Source organism: Crotalus tigris, unplaced genomic scaffold (genome assembly GCF_016545835.1).
Source record: "Crotalus tigris isolate CLP2741 ecotype Arizona unplaced genomic scaffold, ASM1654583v1 scf7180000024424.1579004, whole genome shotgun sequence".
In the NCBI taxonomy this organism is placed as follows: domain Eukaryota; kingdom Metazoa; phylum Chordata; class Lepidosauria; order Squamata; family Viperidae; genus Crotalus; species Crotalus tigris.
Window position 1 is genome coordinate 391,644 of NW_024100591.1, and position 17,922 is coordinate 409,565.

The 17,922-nt window shown below is 37.2% G+C and overlaps 1 protein-coding gene across 17 annotated transcripts in view; it reads left to right on the plus strand.

Annotated features, from left to right (window-relative positions):
- The window catches only part of SEMA5B (semaphorin 5B), a 543,893-nt gene that overhangs the window by 339,409 nt on the left and 186,562 nt on the right, over window positions 1–17,922 (plus strand). For all 17 annotated transcript variants that reach the window (XM_039330065.1, XM_039330083.1, XM_039330082.1 and 14 more), the window contains one exon: window positions 8,110–8,318. In XM_039330065.1, the coding sequence (XP_039185999.1) occupies window positions 8,162–8,318 (157 nt within the window). In that variant the 5' untranslated portion in view covers window positions 8,110–8,161. The remainder of the gene's footprint in view (window positions 1–8,109; window positions 8,319–17,922) is intronic.

A 17,922-nucleotide genomic window follows, 5' to 3' on the forward strand; every position in this document is an offset into this window, starting at 1 on the left:
CTGTGGCAAGAAAGGTCGTAAAATTACTTAACAAACGTCTCATTGAGCAAGAGAAATTTTGGGCTCAATTGTGATCGTAAGTCGACTACCTGGATCCCATTAGGGGACATTGAACTTGGCTTCTTTTCTGCATTTCCCAAATGCTTCTGCCCAGAACCTGTGTGTTTTGGTAGAGACACAAAGGACATGAAGCTAGCTGTTCTGTGCATGGTGTGATTCATGCATGGAATGTTTTCCACCTCTCTACTTTGGCACTTTATGTCTTATAATTCTTCTATGTAGCAAGAGAAGTCAACTTTTCAGAGCATAAAACTATCTTGGGGTGAATGCATATGTTTGCCATGGTTGATAGAAAGAAGGGGTCTTTTTTTTCTGTCTTTGCTTTTGTTTTACAATACAGCTTTGAAAAGAACTGATAGGAGATGCTGAAGAACATCTCAGTTGGTGACAAATGGACACAAGCAAACCACCATCTCTACCCGTGGTCTATTTTTATTAAGAGGAGGTTTTGTTTTTTTAAAAAATCCTGTTCAGTTTTCTAGGTTAGCCTGTCATTGCAGCAGGACAAATCTGTCAGGTTTTATAACATTTGTATTTCTTCATATTTACTCAGGCAATGAACCTTTTTTTTAAAAAAAAAATAGTCCCTTCATTTCATTTTCTCCATTTGTCCAAATAAATTTAGCTTTAATGTATGGATTTAAAACATTCATTCAGTGAATCACACAAAGCATCCTTTTTTGCTTGTCTTTATCCTTCCTTTCCTTCTTTCCCTCTCTCTTTATTTCAAAATGGAGCACACACTTTCTAATTATGGTTAAAGTCTTCCTATCCTATTGTTTTAGTCATCATTGTTAAGCAGAATTTGTTAAAAGAAAACTGATAGCTATTTTGGAAAAGGACAGGAGAATAACTATTCTGCATGTGAGATAGTGATTCAAAGCTCGTAAGAGTCAGCTGAGACACTTCACTTTTTTTACTCTTTTCTTCTAGTTACTTTCTGTGAATGCCAAATATTCTTGGTGGGTTTTTTTTTTGTGTTCTACATTTAAAGAAAATTCTTCAGTCTTAGTAATAAATATGTTACCTTTATAGACAAAATTCTAATTTGTTAGCTTTGCTCTATTTCAATAAAGGAATCAGATCTGTACTGTATATATAGAGGGGCTCTGATGAAATGAATGGGACAGCCTTGTAGACCTGAAAAATAGCAGTTTGCCAAATTCATCTAGTAGCTAAAATGACAAGAATGGTGATATTAGGATGTATTTTTCTCCCTCTTTGATCCACCAGTAAAATGCTCATAATGAGCAAACAACTCCTGACTGAGTAGAAGAATAGATGAGGTGCCTTTAGGACTCTTCCAGCTGTATGATTCTGTGACGACTGGATGTTGCTTGCTCATATAAATGGAAATTGCATGTCCTCATGCAATGAAGGGAATTTTAAAAAGAAATGTGATTGGTGCTTGTTTTCCTGGCATGGGTGGATTGTGTAAAGAAGCAGGTGAGTCCACAATTGGGGCCTGTGGAAGCCCCTGTCTACACAGAAAGCTGCATTGTTAACATAGCTTGAAATATGGACCATGATTTTTTTTTTAAACTAGCTTTATTTCCAGCTGGGTTCAGCATAGGAGGTAAGATGTTTAAGGCTGCCACGTAGAATAGCCCAGTTTATACATGTTTGGCATGTGTATGTTTTTGTTTCAATGTAAATTTAGAAATGATTAATATAATTGAAATAGAAATGTGGTGTGGGAGACTGACAAAGTAACTATAAGCCTGTCTTCTCAGGCTGCTGCTGGTTTTTTCTCCCCTTTTTTGTCATTCTTATTGTTAAACTGGATTTGGACTAGCTACTCTTCCACAAAGTGCATCTTCAGATAGAAAACAGCCCTCAGACAGCTCACCAAACAAAGTACTGCTAATGTAACAATAGCAATAGCACTTAGATGTACCGTAAATGCCGGCGTACAAGGCGACCCGGCGTATAAGACGACCCCCGTCTTTATAGCTGGGCCGCATTCCTAGAACGTCGTCTTATACGCCGGAAACTACCAGTATTTCCGGCGTATAAGACGACTCGGCGTATAAGACGACCCCCGTCTTTGGCGCCAATTTCAGCGCTCGTGGAAGTCGTCTTATACGCCGGCATTTACGGTATATACCGCTTCATAAAGCTTTGCAGCCCTCTCTAAGCGGTTTACAGATTTAGCATATTTCCCCCAACAATCTCGGTCCTCATTTTACCGACCTCGAAAGGATGGAAGGCTGAGTCAGCCTTGAGCCGGTCAGGATCAAACTCCTGGCAGTAGACAGAATCAGCCTGCAATACTGCATGCCTCCTTAGTGTAAGCTGATCTACAGAATACTTCTTGGTTTTTGAATGTTGAAATGGGAGTCTTGAAGTACAGGAACAGACACAGTTTGTCAAAACTTTTTGCTTAATCATCTCTAAGATTCCTAGCTGATTTTCACATTTAAAATGTCTTGAATTTGAGGAACATTTAAATGAAGAATCATTGTGTTCCAGCCACTTCCCCCTCTCCCTAAAGAAACCGTATAGAATTTCCATATTTATCTAGTATATTTATTTGTAGCTATACAGTATCCATGTTTTGCATTTTAAAATGTCATTGTCTTGAGCCCTTCATTGACAAAGCATTGTTATCCTCACTGCTTCTCTGTATTATTAAGCGTGTAGAGAAATACTGAGGATTTTGATTGAAGGCTACAGATGGCACAGGTCAGTAGGGAGTTAATCTTGATGGTCCAAATGTCCCCTTCTGATTCTGTGTTGATATAGTTTATGGCAGCACAGCAGTTTTTGAAATATGTTCCTTTTTCAACTTAGGAGAAATTTGAGCATTTTTTTTTAAATCTGAAAGATTTCAAGCTCTAGCTTTGAATTCTTGTCAATCTCCAGAAAATTCAACTTGTCCTGAGTAGTAGAGAGGAACAGCTCTTTTTCTTAAAGTAATTGTGTAAGGGATCAATTTCACTTGTATAAGTAGTCCCACCTGAATTTGCTTGACAACTAATTCTGCAGAGTTACTAATTCATTTTGTAAAATATAGCAGAGTTTATATCTGCAGGTTGGACCAGTCACTTTCCTGAAAGAATTATTGCCATATTCAAAAACTGCTCTATTGAACCAGTCAATTGAACAGTCCTATCTTCATGTTTTGAACCTGGAAATACGAACTTAATTTTGAATGCAGATTTTTTTCTCATTAAAAGAATGCTTCTTGAAGGGAACATTTTTAGCAGAAGCATATTACTTATTTAGCTTTCCTGTATTATTAATGAGCACATGGGCTATAGAGTCCTGGCAGGAAGCCCCGCAGAACAGCAGTGTGTCATTGTTCATATAGCTGTCCCCAATCTTCTGAAGTTGATGCTTTAGGGGTATGTTGTTTGCTGTCCTTGAATCCTGAGAACACTAAAGATGCTGAACTTAGTGGTATTCGTTGATTAAAACAAAAATAAAGTAGAAAGAGTAGCGTTCCAATGTAATTTCAAAGTTATGATAGGAGAGAATTACTAAATGTGTAGAATTGGTGAATATAATTATATTGATAGCAAAATAAAACATCTTTTTACAGAGGTGCTAACGTCTGCAATATTTTTATGGCTTGTGTATGAAAGGAAGGATCAGTTATCACTCTCTGGGGGTTGAGGAACTCATGTGGTCTTGGGCCAGATGTGTCTGTCTCCCTGTGGGGACAAATATTTTGTATAACCCAGGGGAATCCAATGTGTGAATGGTTTTACAGTATATTTCTTTTCAGTCTGTCCTGATGATAGCAAAGAAATAAGAGAAATAAGAGAAAAGGGGAAGTAACCATTTCTGTTGTTCAGACTGGAACAGCTTTGGTCTTCTATAAATCTTTTGTCAGGATTCAAGCATTCCCTTGGCTTGAAAGGAGAAGAGATTTGACTTTTTTATAGAAGTCTTTCTCAAAAATGGTGTTTAAAATAAATAAGCTACGCCTTCTTGTTGAATTAACATAAGTAGTTGGATATTTGATCCTGACTGTTCACACTTCAGGTATCTAAGCATTTTGGTGAAGTTGGAAAGATATATTCAAACAGGGTCAGATTAATGTAATTATACTTATAAAAATTATGAACATTATAGTTCTTTTATGAGAAAGACTGAATAGATGAACAGCATTTAAAGATTAGTGTAATTACATTTTTAAGATAGATAGAATTAATTAATACGTAGTTTGGATATTGTTGGCAAAGTGGAAAAGAAAATTACTCTCTCCAGAGAGAATGGAAAAATTATATAGAGCATAAAATTCTACTGTACAAGATCACAAATTATGAAGAAAACTCGACAGCCCTAGATTATAAAAACCTAACATTAAAAAAATGAGATACAGATATTCTGAGTTTGAGATAAAGTAAATAATTAAAAAGAATACAAGGAATTAGTATTAAAAGTTGCTTCAGAAGGAACAATAGAGCCTTAATTGAATTAATGATAATAATATCCTTGCAAGTGGTGTTGTTGATTAAGAAGGAAAATTAAAGGGAATGCTGAATTGATAAGTAGTAGTTTAAAATATTTAATGTGCTTAATAATGATGGAATACTTTTATATTTTCCACTAGTTGAACTTTTGGATATAATTGGACATTTATTTATTGATAAACATTATAAATATGTTAAAAATGAATCATCAGTGATACTGTTCTGAGAATTTTTATACCATTTGCACAGTAACTAGATTGGCATATTCCATTAAGTCAGATTTATTATAACCATGCTATGTTGAATGAGTCACAGTGGGAGTCATACAATACACTTAGCTCAAACCATGTTATATCTTAGCATGATATGTGATCCCTGTTTTGGTGATAGGTTGTAAATTACTTTTCCTGTTGCAACTTTAAAAAAAGGATGTCCAAAATTCCCCAAAGGAAAAGACCATTCTGCACTTAATTTCAGTTTCTTCAACAGTGTTTTAATCTAAGATGTCTGTTATTCCTCTTGGGAATAACAGAATTTTATGATCACTTTCAACACCATTCAAACTTGTCACCAGTTTTAATCTCAGATGTCTGTTATTCCTCTTGGGAATAACAGGGAAGATCTTGCATGTACAATATACATTAAGTAGACTACATTTCATAAGATCTATCTAAAGTAAATAGAACAGTGGGTGAATAAAAATAACATAAGAAAGGAAATGAAGAAGAACACATGTGTGATTAAAAAAAATAAGGTGAAGAAATGTGTCTTCAAAATGGTGTTTGAAAGCCAAAATTCAATGTACTATTCTAATAGTAGGAGACCGAGCATTCCAAAAAATAGAGAATAATGCTTGCAAATAAGGCAGATAATTGTGCTACTGATTTTACAAATGGGAGTGGTGGCTTTGTAGGATGGGTTTAGCTCTCAGCATACCTGAACATGATCATAATTAATATAGAAAAGAATAACCAGGTAATTAGCTTGGATGTACATTTTTATCTCACCCTTCTGACTTTTCTCCATCTTTATATTGATCAGAGTAGCCATACTGTTCATGCAGTGGATGAGTAGATCTGTAGATGTGTCACAAACATCACTGGGTAGTGCCTGAGGCATTACTGGTGACATGTTTGAATGGTGTTGATTGTTTTATGGCTGTTTTGTCTCAATGTTATCTAGCATCACTGGCATTTGTATGCATGTTTTAAATCAGTTTGCCAACGCTTACCTCATAGAAGCCATTGTGATTTTAGCAACTTTCACTGCCAATTGCCATCATGGGTGTCTTCTTGCAGAATTCCTGTTGTGAGGGCAGGATATTCATATTACACACAGGCTTTTGATTTTCTGCATTAATCCCACAAACTCTAGACTTTACAAGGTAAATTGCACGAATTTCTAGAGTTAGTCTTCATGCAAAGTATTGTCCTAAAGAAACTGGACTTTAGTCCTCAAGTGAAGATTATTTTGTTTGCAATCTTTAATAGTGAGTGAAAAATGTTGGTATCCTTAAAAATTCCATAAGAAGGTGTCTTAGAGCAGAGGTTCCCAACCTTTTTGGCACCAGGGACCGGTTTCATGAAAGACAATTTTTCTATGGACCGGGGGTGGAATCGGATGGAGGGGGCGGGGATGTGTGTCAGGATGATGCAAGAGCATTACTTTTATTGAAAGTTTTCTAAATAAACAAATGAACAAGTAAATAATGCACTTATTTCTATTATGATTACATTGTATTAGATTAGATCAGTGACTTTCTGCTTCTAAGAAAGTGGGAAGGAAGAGATAGTCAGTCCTAAACTCAGCCTTCCAGCAAAACCCAGCATGTTGAGGAAGTGCTGAGAACACCATTAAAGGGGTGCGTGTGTGTGTTTCCCTCGGAGACACAGTGCTTAAGGGGAACTGTAGCTTCTCCCCTCAACCTTTGCAAGCTGGGTAGGAGCACACTTGGCTTGCAAACTTGGAGAGCTGCAAAAGAAAGAAGGAACACACACACACACACACCAAAATAAACCACGAAAAGCAGGCAGGATGTTGCCAAAACACGAGGCACCTGGAGCATCAAAACAAAAGTAAAAAGTTCCTGTTGAAGTGCAGTGGAGCTCAGTGATCTTAGAAAGGGTGCAGATGAGAGAGAGGATCCCTTGGAGATGTAGGGATTAAGGTGAAAGGTAACTTCTCCCTGCCCTTATTTGCGACCTGACAAAAATACACTTTCACACACACATACCTTGGGAGGATCCCACTCCAATGAGGCTTTGGGGAAGCTCCCAGTTTCAAGCTGGGCTGGCGCACGCTTGTCTTGCAAACTTGGGAGAGTTGCACGAAGGGTGCATAAGCTCCGCTGGGGTGCCGGGAGGGGGAGAGGAGGAAAGTGAGGAAGAAAAGGAGGAAGAAGTAGCAGGAGGAAAAGTAGCCAGTTGCAAGTGCAGCTGCCGGAGGACCTTTGCACTGAGCAAGACAGTTTATGTCCAGCCACTCTCCCACCCCTGCCCAGACCCCTGCAGTCAAGCCTGGAAGACGTGCCTTCAGCGCACCTCCAGCTGCATGGCCTAGTTCCTAACTGTCCACAATCAGTAGCGGTCCATTAAGCGAAGGTTGGGGACCCCTGTCTTAGAGGGTCAAAATGGTGACCTCAGTACTCTTTTGCTGCTCCAGCAAAAACAGCATTCATTAATATACTGCTGTAAGTAACAGATACTTTATTTTTAGCCTACCTTTATTATTTTTATAAATAACTCAAGGAGGCAAACATAACTGATACTGCTTCCTCCTCCTATTTTCCACACACAACAACCCTGTGAGGTGAGTTGAGCTGAGAGAGAGGGATTGGCCCAAAGTCACCCAGCAGCCAGCTTTCATGCCTAAGTAGGGACTGGAACTCAGGTCCTGGTTTCCAGTCTGTGGCTTAACTGCTAAACCAAAAGTAGTTTTTCCTGTTTTTCCCTTTTGTTATAAAAAGATGAGGGAATGGATTTAAAATAGAGAAATATTTAGCTTACTGGAAAACCATATTTGATAGTGCTTCTGTAACTGAAATTATTATCTTACAAATATTCTGCACTGCAATGAATGTAGCAATAAATATGCTGTCTTTAGGTAGAGTGTTGTGTTTTTTTTTCTGGATACAAAATGCTGAGTTTTGAAAGGGAAGAAATGGAATATTCTATCAGCAATACCACACTTTTGACAAAATGAGTAAGCACTTGTGAGCCCAGGGAATAAATGAATATATTTCACCCCATCCCCAAATTAATTGTATTTTATTTATTTGTTTGCACAGCTTGTATACTGCTCCAATCTAAACTAATGCTGAGAGGCTTACCTACCGTATATATGTAAATAAGGTGAAAAAGTAGAGACTCTAAAGCAAAAATAACAATATAATACAAAAATACAGTGTCATTGATAAATCAGGCTTTTCATTCATTAAATTCTAGAAAGGGACAGCTCACACCATTTGTAATTCATCCCCAGCCCCCCTTTTAAATATTTACTATACTGATAATTTGAATGTCACTGTTAAGCATTGGTGTTCCTACGAACTGGCTGTGTAGGATGTAAAGCTGATTTAATTTATACCATTTTTGTAAGAGACCCTATTTTTTTCCCTTTATTGCTTCAGGTATCTTCGAGAGGCCTAATTTGGATGCCGTATCTGCAGCACATCTTCAGTTATGGCTGTTTCAGGACCAAACGCTGTTCTACTGTCAGTTGCGGGCCTTTTCCTTCTCACATTTCACCTCTCTGCAGCACACAGGATTCCTGACTACGCTGAAGAAGAGGAGGAGAAGCACTGTTCCAGGAGAGAGCACCCTGTGATTTATTTCGAAGGTGAAAGATCTTTCTTTTTCAATTCTTCTGTCCTGGTTTGAGAAGCGGCAGTTTTGGATTGCAGCCTTCAGTAGCCTTTCCTGTTATTTCAATTATAATTCAATTTTCTAACGAAGTGCAAGAGTGGCATATTCTGTCTTGTTTTATTACACCCATTTTCTACTTCAGTTCTAAAAGGGCAGAACGTGTCCTTTCAAAAATTATACCACCTAGATCGGCATTGGGATCAGTATTAGAAAGTTAGCTTCCCTGTTCTTTTATGAAATTGTGCCTATTTACAATCTGGATCTCTTTCAGTTCTCTGCGCTAAGATCATTTCTGCATTGAAGTTGCAGAAATCGTTTCTGTATTACATTTACATCCTGCCACAGTCGTGCAGGACTCGGTGCTGCAAGAGTACAGAAGCCACTAAAACATAATAAGTCACTTATTGAATTTATGACCCAGAGTTATGCTGAATGTCTAGGATGGAATACCTGGCTTTGTGATGATAGAAAAGGAGGGGGGAAGAATTGGGTGTTTTTAAGATTTTCATTTTTTTAATGAAAACCTTAAAAACACATAATTCTTTCCCCTCCCCTCCTGCCATCACAAAACCCAGTGTCCCATCCTAGACATTTTCCAGAAAGCGGCTAAGGTCTAAGCCAGGGGTAGGCAACCTTGGCTCTTTTATGAGTCACGGACTTCAATTCCCAGAATTCAGAATTGGACTTCAATTCCCAGTCGTGGACTTCAACTCCCAGAATTCCTGAGCCAGCATGGCTGGCTCAGGAATTCTGGGAGTTGAAGTCCACGAGTCATAAAAGAGCCAAGGTTGCCTACCCCTGGTCTAAGCTCTAGAGCAGACATGTCAAACTCGCAACATCATGTGACATCGCGCGACATGTCAGGAGAGTTTTGCCATTGCCGGCAATGGGGTGGGCCTGGCTTCCGCATGACATAAACGGCCTGCAGGCCAGCAGTTTGACACCCCTGCTCTAGAGAAAGGTCATTTCAAAGGGCAACGCCTCTGAATCTCCCACACCTTCTGAAAGTGAAGGACTATCAGTTGCTTTTCCTAGGAAAATCAAACTGATTGGGCCAATTCTAGCAAATGAACACAGTCCTGAAGCCAACCTGATGCCAAGGTATAGAGCACAGTTAAAACATCTATCTGTATATGTGGTGCAGCATGTAATCTAGTCATCTGGTCTACCAAACAAAATTAAGCAGGTGCAGACTTTAAAGGGCTATAAGCTGCTCCTTAACATTGAAAAAATGCCCTAAAAGGTTATAATAAACCATTTTTTTGGTGAACACTGAACATTTATTAGATCCTAGCCATATAATTACTAGAGGTCAGACTTGCCTTGGCTTGTATATTTTATCAGCCAGTGTGGTGACTAAGAATACTGATAGAGAATTAGGATGAGCAAAGAAGTTTGCACTTGATGTTTGCACCTGGAGAACAGCAGGACACTGTTTAAGGCGTCATAAAAATTTTCTAAATTTCACCAGTTGTAAAGTATTTTAAATGTTTTCTCCTCAGCTACAAAAAAACTAAACTGTTCTTTCTTTCTTGTAAGGAAGGAGAGAGAAAGAGATCCTATATTTAGGCTGCTACATCAGTGCTGATCAGTTTTATTTAAATGGCAAGCTACAACTCTTGGCTGGTGCAAAAAAATCTTATAGATCAGTTTGCATTTTATAAGAGAGAATATTTTCTTTTGGACTCCCTATGTGACAGGTGAATTTATAATTGTCCTAGAGTCATACTGAACATGGCCTTCATTTCACTTTTGCAACCTATCCTTTGTTGGTATTCATTTGTTTAGTATGCTGATATTGTTACTTCCACAAATCCATTTTGAAATGAATTTCTCAAACAGTGAATTGCTAATTTTGCTTTCTACTTGACACATGCAAATACATCTGCGACTATTTGATCTTCTGTTGAGAACGAGTCACTTATTTTCCCCCAGCCTTTTCAGAATGAGAAATTACATCTTGATATACCATCTGAGTCTTACCTATTGGCATGTGAACTGTTGTTTGCATTTCACAAATGTCAGCAGCTTTTTCTTTTTATTTTTTTCTACTTCTTTTATTCTATTAATTGCTCTTAAATGAATTAAATTTAATTAGTGACACATTTACTTCTGCATAATAAGATTTTGTTCCTAACTTTAATTTTCTGAAACTAGGAAAACTTGATTTTTAGAATTGCTTGTTAAGTCACAACATGTGCTTTATTAGGAAGAAGTTAAAAAGCAAAACTTATTGTAAGATTAATTGTAGGGGGAAAAAAATACGTCTGGTTCTTTAAACAAAAAATGAACCCATACATTTGTTGAAACAAAAGACAAGGCTTGTCAGCTTTGAGTTATTCTAAGACTATTAACAGTGTGGCTTAAAAGGATTAATTTAGAACAGATACTCCTTTTCCTTGTATTAGTTTTATGCCTCCAGTGAACACTGTACTGCTTTGTATTTATTGTTGGTTGGATTGTGCATGTTTTGTAAATAGCTTCTTAGGTATCTGGAGTACTCATGGAAGTGGATAATTTCTTTCAGATAAATGCATAAACAAGCCACTACAAGCAACATCTGCATTTTAAAAAGTGGTTGTTAGTAGAACTATTTATATGATGCAGGCACAGTTAAGTTGTACCTATTTGTAGCTTTCACATTTACATGTTCTTTGCTGTATTTTCATGATAGAATATATGTGACATATTACTGTAGGTGGTTTTTTCCCCCACAATCCTAGAAATATGTTGGAAAAATTGCAACAAGTTGTTAAAAGAATTAACTGCAGAAATCCATTGATAATTATCTGAGCAGATGGATTAGATAATAAACTTAATCCAAGTAATAACATTTGATGGACATTTTTTCCAAAACTTGTTCAAAAAACTTTATTTGCACCACTATATCAGAGATTTTCTTTGCATCTGAGAAATTCTTTATACCTGTTTCATTGTTAATTAAAATATAAGGGTAAGATTTCTACCAATAATAATATCATATTATTAGTAGAAATCTTACCATTATGTTTTATCAGTTGTTTCACATTCTTTTATAAATCCAGGTTATGCCGCATCAATTATGGATAGTAATACCTTCTATAATCTTCATGTCAAAGTGGCCATCAAAATCTTAGTTTCTGTATTTATGTATGAAATCTTCCATAATTAGTGGAGCTCCTTCCTGTATTAGAATAATTGTTATGTAAGCCTTATAATCTTGCGACTGAAGCCCTTTTCTCCAAAGACTCAAAATATATCTCTTAATAATATCAGAGCCAAATTTTTATACCATTCAGGAGGTATATGGCTCTCATTGCCTTATTTGTGTCAATTATTCCCTTCAGAGTTACAGGAAACAGCTAATTCCCTTGAATTATCATACAAAATGATTGGAAGATTTATTCCATTCTAAAAAATCTATCCACTAAGAAAACATTCTTCATTTGCAGAGGATAGTGCCATAAGATTATCAGGCCCATGTCATCATTTCATGTGTTTCTATGTGCAGCTGAGAGTATTGCTAATCTTTTCATGACTTTGTGGTTGATTAAACAAATAATTCTGAGTCATCTCCTGGCTAGCTGTAATTTATTGAGGCGGGATTCAAGGGTTGGAGAAGTTAGGAATTTTTCTTCTCTGACTGTGGCTGAGGTCCTCCTGGTGAAGCAGATCCCTGAAGAGATTCTATGTGACTGGACCTAAGGATTTAGGCCCATTGCTTCTCTAGAAGAGTGGGAACCAGTGAATAAAGCTGGGAAAGAATATTCAATTTATTCATTTGAGGAATTTTGAAATTTGTGTTCAGTACAAGATGCTCAGTTGGATGATATTCTACCGTTGCTCTAACCCAGGGGTAGCCAACCTTGGCTCTTTTATGACTCGTGGACTTCAACTCCCAGAATTCCTGAGCCAGCATAGCTGGCTTTCTATGTCTGTCAATACTTATACATTGTTGAGTTCTAGGTTTGAAATGCAGATTGCAGCCTCGTTAACTGGTTGCATTTAAATTTTACTCTCATATTACTGTTTCATTGCTTTTATTAAAAATAAAAATTATATTCTTGATTGCTCTAGCTATGAGTTTGTAACCCAGCACCATATATTCCAAAATCATTTGAGCTAGGTAGCCCTGGCTGAAAGGAGGAATTTGGAGCCATTCTTTAAAAGCTGATTCCTGGGAAAGAGAGCATCCTTGTAGTGTCCTATCCAGATTCCAAGTGAGGGAAACATCTTCCTGTTGAAAACAAATGGTGAATATGTAACTTTTTACCTGGGCAGAAGATTTTCACTGGGAGGTAGCCAGTGGTGGAATTCAAATACCTGAACAACCGGTTCTCTTATTTGATGTAGGGCTTCTGGAAGCCAGCTGGTTCTCCGAATGCAGCAAAATTTACCTATCGGTTCTGCTGAACCGGTGCAAAACAACTGAATCCCACCACTGGAGATAGCCCACCTGAACATTCCAGGGTTCAAGAAGACCCAGTTATGAGGATGAAGATCAGATGGAGACAGATTTGGGTGTTGATTTGGGTGTTGACACTCCTGTCACCAGCTTCCTACTCCCTTTCTTTTGCTACAGCTTTCCTTCATTCTTTGAAGGAGAAGGAATTTAGCAAGACATGTCAATAACTTCCTGGAAGTATCATGTTTGGCAGAATTTACTTTGCTTGTTTTTGGCCTTTACTTATTTGAAAGAAGACAGCAAAACAATAGCAAGGCTTCTTATTCATGGGTATTGGTGTATATGTGTGTTTGTGTATGTGTATATACAGTATAGATAAAATTTTCTGCAAATTAATAACAAATTTACCATTTTTCATTGTAGTTATCAATACATAATCTGTGTCATTAATAAAGTTGCAAGACTTCAATTTTATGGAGTTTTATGTTGGAGCAAAGATCAGGATAATTATTAATTGTTTTCACCTTTGCTGCTACTCTGTATTTATTGTGATGTTATTTTATGCATTTAACTTCTGTTCAACAATCGTTAAAGGTGTGGGGGAGGGAATATAAAAATAAATTAAATATAGTTTCCCATAAGTTTTACTTCTACATCATTATTATTTTGCAGTCAGTTTTTCAAAATGTACAAGACTGCAGTTTGCAGTGAAAAGCATGAGCAATCTGTCCTTTTCTCTGTGTTGATTAATCATGTGCTTTTAGAGCTTGTCTTAAAAATATCTTAAAACCACTTAAACTGCTTAAAAGTGCTGTGGGCATTCCTAGATATCAATAAGTGTGCATGGCACTAATTAACTTGCTAGATTGTCAGGTTCCTGGAGAGGCTGTTCATTTTATTTAGATTTTGTTAATTGAATTTTATTAGGGAATTTCATTTTTAGCTACCATTGTTGTTTGATAGGGTGAAGATAATTCTTCTATTTAAGGCAGACAGCAGAAACATAACAAGTGTATTTTTTTTTAGCAAAGCTTGTTTAGAAGGAGGTAACTGATATATGTGATATGGCAGCCTTTCAAACAGAGGTGCAGGTCTGCTTTTTCTTTTTAAAAAAATAAAGTTCTCTGCTAGCTATTATTGGAGTATTACTACATGTCTATATTTGTTTACTAGTAAGAAAGCTCCACTGAAAAAATTGTCTTACTTCTGAAACAAGCATAGGTAAGATCAGGGGTCTTCAATCTTGGCCCTTTTATGACTTGTGGACTTTAACTCTTAGAATTCCTCAGCCAGCAAGTCATAAAGTCCACAAGTCATAAAAGGGCCAAATTTGAAGACCCCTGGATAAGATTATTAGTGGAAAGATATGGCTGGCATAGTTTATGTATCTTCTGTGGTCTTCAGGATATAATTTTAGTGATAACCAGATGAATGGGAGGGGGGTGGCATGTATATGTGCAACTGGTTGGATAAGTCCCTGTAGTTTTTTGGGCAAGATTTTGGATGTGGTTTGCTTCCTCCTTCTTTGAGCCGAGAGAGTGTGACTGGCCCAAGGCTACCCAACTGGCTTCCTGCCTAAGGTGGGATTAGAACTCATGGCTTCCTGGTTTCTAGCCTGGTGCTTTCATCACTACACCAAACTGGCTGACTTAAAAGCCTGTAATATACTGTGCACAAAATGATAATATGTTAACAATGCATTCATAGTTTGTTCAAGAAAATAAGTGCAGATACAGTAAAGTTTTCACAGGAATCTGTACCCGTCTTTTTGCAAACATGGCAGCTCCTCTAATATATGACCAATTTACATTGCTATATAGCTAAGTTTCCTTTTTTTGCCATTTTTACAAAAGGAGGCAGGACTTCCAATGCTGTTTTTAATGAACCAGCTGTAGTAATTTGGAGAAACTAAAGGAGAGAAAAAAAGGTGTGGTAAAAGAGAAAAGTTTTGCTGTCTCAAATCTGAAGGAAAAACAGATTAAGCTCTGCTCTGGTTTTCCTTTAGCCCCTCTGATTCTGTCACTGAAGTAGTATTATTGGAATATATAGAGGCAGGTGGTGCTGAGGAATCTCAGGGTAGAGTGGGATTTAGAATCTGAACCTACAGCAGTATCAAAGGTGGAGATTTCTTGAATGCCAGCAGCAGACAAGATTCCCATGTTTATAGCACAACTTATCAAACACAGTAAGGCAATGCTTCTCAACCTTGGTAACTTTATGCTGTATGGACTTCAACTCTTTCTAGGGCTGAGACAAAGTGACTGGCCCCAGGTCACCCAGCCGGCTTTAAAGTGGGATAAAAAAATCCCAAAGATTCTTTTTCCAAAGGCAGCTGGACTTTGTTTTTTAGTTCTTCAGAGCGGAAGAAGCGTCTTGGATGAGAAGCGAAACTTCTTCAAGGAAAAACAAAGTCCAATTGTCTTTGGAAAAAGCACCTTTGGGACAATCATGACAAGGATGACTGAGAATCTCCATAAATAAAAAAAAATCTAATTTAAAAAAAAACCTGCAAAAAGCTTGTGCAGGGCACAAGTAGGGCAGAGTATTCATCAGCCTTACAGTGGATTTGTGATAGGCTTGTTTTAACAATCAGGCACCAGTTTGCTTAAATGCAGAACATCTATTGGGTAATATGAGAATTGGCTGGTTTGTTTCTGTGCCTTGTTTCTTTATTACTGTCCCTGTTGGTTTTTAACAATAATAAATTCAGCCTAACAGATAGATGAGATTGCCCTCAAATATAACCAGTCAAAATCAAGTGATTCCTTTCATCAGTCAGAAAAATATTTCAGTTTTCCGTTCCTGCCATCTTACTGTAAGTCTTGATTTTTGATATGCAGAGTAAGCTGGAACAGCTGTCATGCAATAAACATAGCTTCTTTTTCTCAAGAACCCATAAGAGAAGCAAGGGAAAAATTGTATGTGAGCTCCATGCTGTGAGCTTTATTCTTTTCTTAGCCTGCACTGAACAATAGACCAGAACCTTTGCCTTTGATGCTTTGGAAACTTCACAAGTGAAAAAGGAACTTGGTGACAAATAAATGACTGAGAATCTACAACCACAGTAGGGATATGCTTTACCATGTGGCAGGCAGACAGAAACCTTGAGGCTTTTTATTACCAATTTTCTAGCCATTTACAAAACCATATGGAATGTTGTTAATATGAAAATAAAATTAAAATGAAAGAAAGCTGGTAATCCTTCCATGGTTGGAACCACATCTGAAACCATTCTATGTTGCTTTGGAAAGTTGGGAGACTAATTTTTTTTGGCAGAAAAAAGTCAGTAAGTTAGAATAAAAATTTATTAACATGCCAATATATAATTGTATTTTTCAGTGCTTATCTCTCAGATTATTTGCATATTTACTTATTAAATTATATTTATTTATTAAATTTATTATTGTTATTTGTTGTACAGTCCGCCAGGTGTTTAGATTCTGTCCATCTATCAAGTTGGGCAGATGTTTAATTGTGTTAAAAGTATTATTGCAGGATGTAAGCTGTTCTGAATAAAGCTGCCTTTTGCAATTGACTGGTGGTGTTCAAGTAGTGTTCCAGGTATTTTGGGATTGCATTCACGGCATCTATTACTATTGGTACTATCTTTGCTTTCTTTTGCCACATTTGTTCTACTTCTGTTTGAAGGTCTTTGTATTTTGTGATTTCTCTCCAGTTCTTTTTCTTCTATTCTGCTGTCTCCAGGTACTGCCATGTCCACTATCCAGACTTTTTTTGTTTTTCTTATCAACAATTGTTAAGTCTGGGGTGTTAGGTGCCAAGTGCCTGTCTGTTCAAATTCTAAAGTCCCAGAGCAATTTAGCTTCTTCATTTTCTATTTCTTTCTCTTTTATAGTTCCACGAGTTCTTGCTTCCAGGCAAATGGTATTCCTTACATATCTACCAATGCACTATTCTTGCTATTTTGTCATGCCATTGTAGTCAGTCTGTGTGATCTTGCAGCAGCTAACCAGGTGACCTACTGTTTCTTCAGTTTCTTTGCAGAGACCACATTTGCTGTCTATTGCTGTCTTCTCAATTCTAGCTTCGTGTTTATTTGTTCTTAAGGCTTGGTCTTGTGTTGCCAGAATTAACTCATTGGTCTGTTTCTTCAATTTTCCTGCCCTTGGCCATTGCCAGCTCTTGTTATCTGCTTTGCCTGGTGTTTTTTAAAATGTACTGATCACTTTTTCTTCCCATGTCTTTTTTCTGTTCGTTATGGTCTGTCTGTCCAGTCTGTTCAGACTGGACTTGGCATTTTTGTCCACCTACCGGTATCAAGTCCTTCCCAAGGACCTGGGATAGGCACATGTGGATGTTTGATGGTGTTAGAAGTATCATGGCAGGATATAAGCTGTTCTGAATAAAGCTGCCTTTTGCGATTGATTAATGGTGAATTTGTCAATGACTATGTTATTCAAGTGGTGCTCCAGTATTATTACTAATTATTTAGCATAAACCATGATGTGAGCTGATAGAAATCATTTGGCAAGCTGAGCTAGGAAGAACTCTAGAATGAGATCAGGCTGGGTAAACTGCCCTTCATTCACAAAATCCCTCACATGCAGAGAATTAACCACAAGCTAGCGATTCTAGGGTGAGCAGTTTTAAGAAAGGAAATGTTTCTGTGGAAGAAAGTATTTCAATGATCAGAGGCAGCAGACTCCAAGAGGGATGGGGGGAGAGGATGGAAAGGAATCACAGGGTGGCAAAACAAGAAAGCAGCTACACTGGGCAAATGAATAGTAAAGGTAAGGAAAGGGAAATGTGAGTGATCACGCTGCTTGTAACCGAAAGAGAAAGAGAGAAAACATAAAGAAGTCATAAAAGATAACTCCTCTATAGATAGAGTCTGTATTGGAGTCTGCAGAAATTTTTATGCTGGTTTTCATGAAAGATGGTTTGTATAATGGATGTCAGTTCAATTATTGGCTGTATTAGAAATGTAATAAATAGTTAAAACCTGAGCCTAGATTTGGAATGTTTAATATAGCCTTATTTTGTTACTGCCTGCCTGTACTGAAAAGAAATCTTAAAAAATGATGTTAGCAGACCAAAGTTCCAATGAGTGGAAGATTATTTTCTATAGATTGTGTAGATCAAGGCAACACCTATCAATATTTTATATGTTTAATATTCGAGACAAATCCCTCTCATTGAATAAGTAAAAAAATCAAAGATGATCAATTTTGTG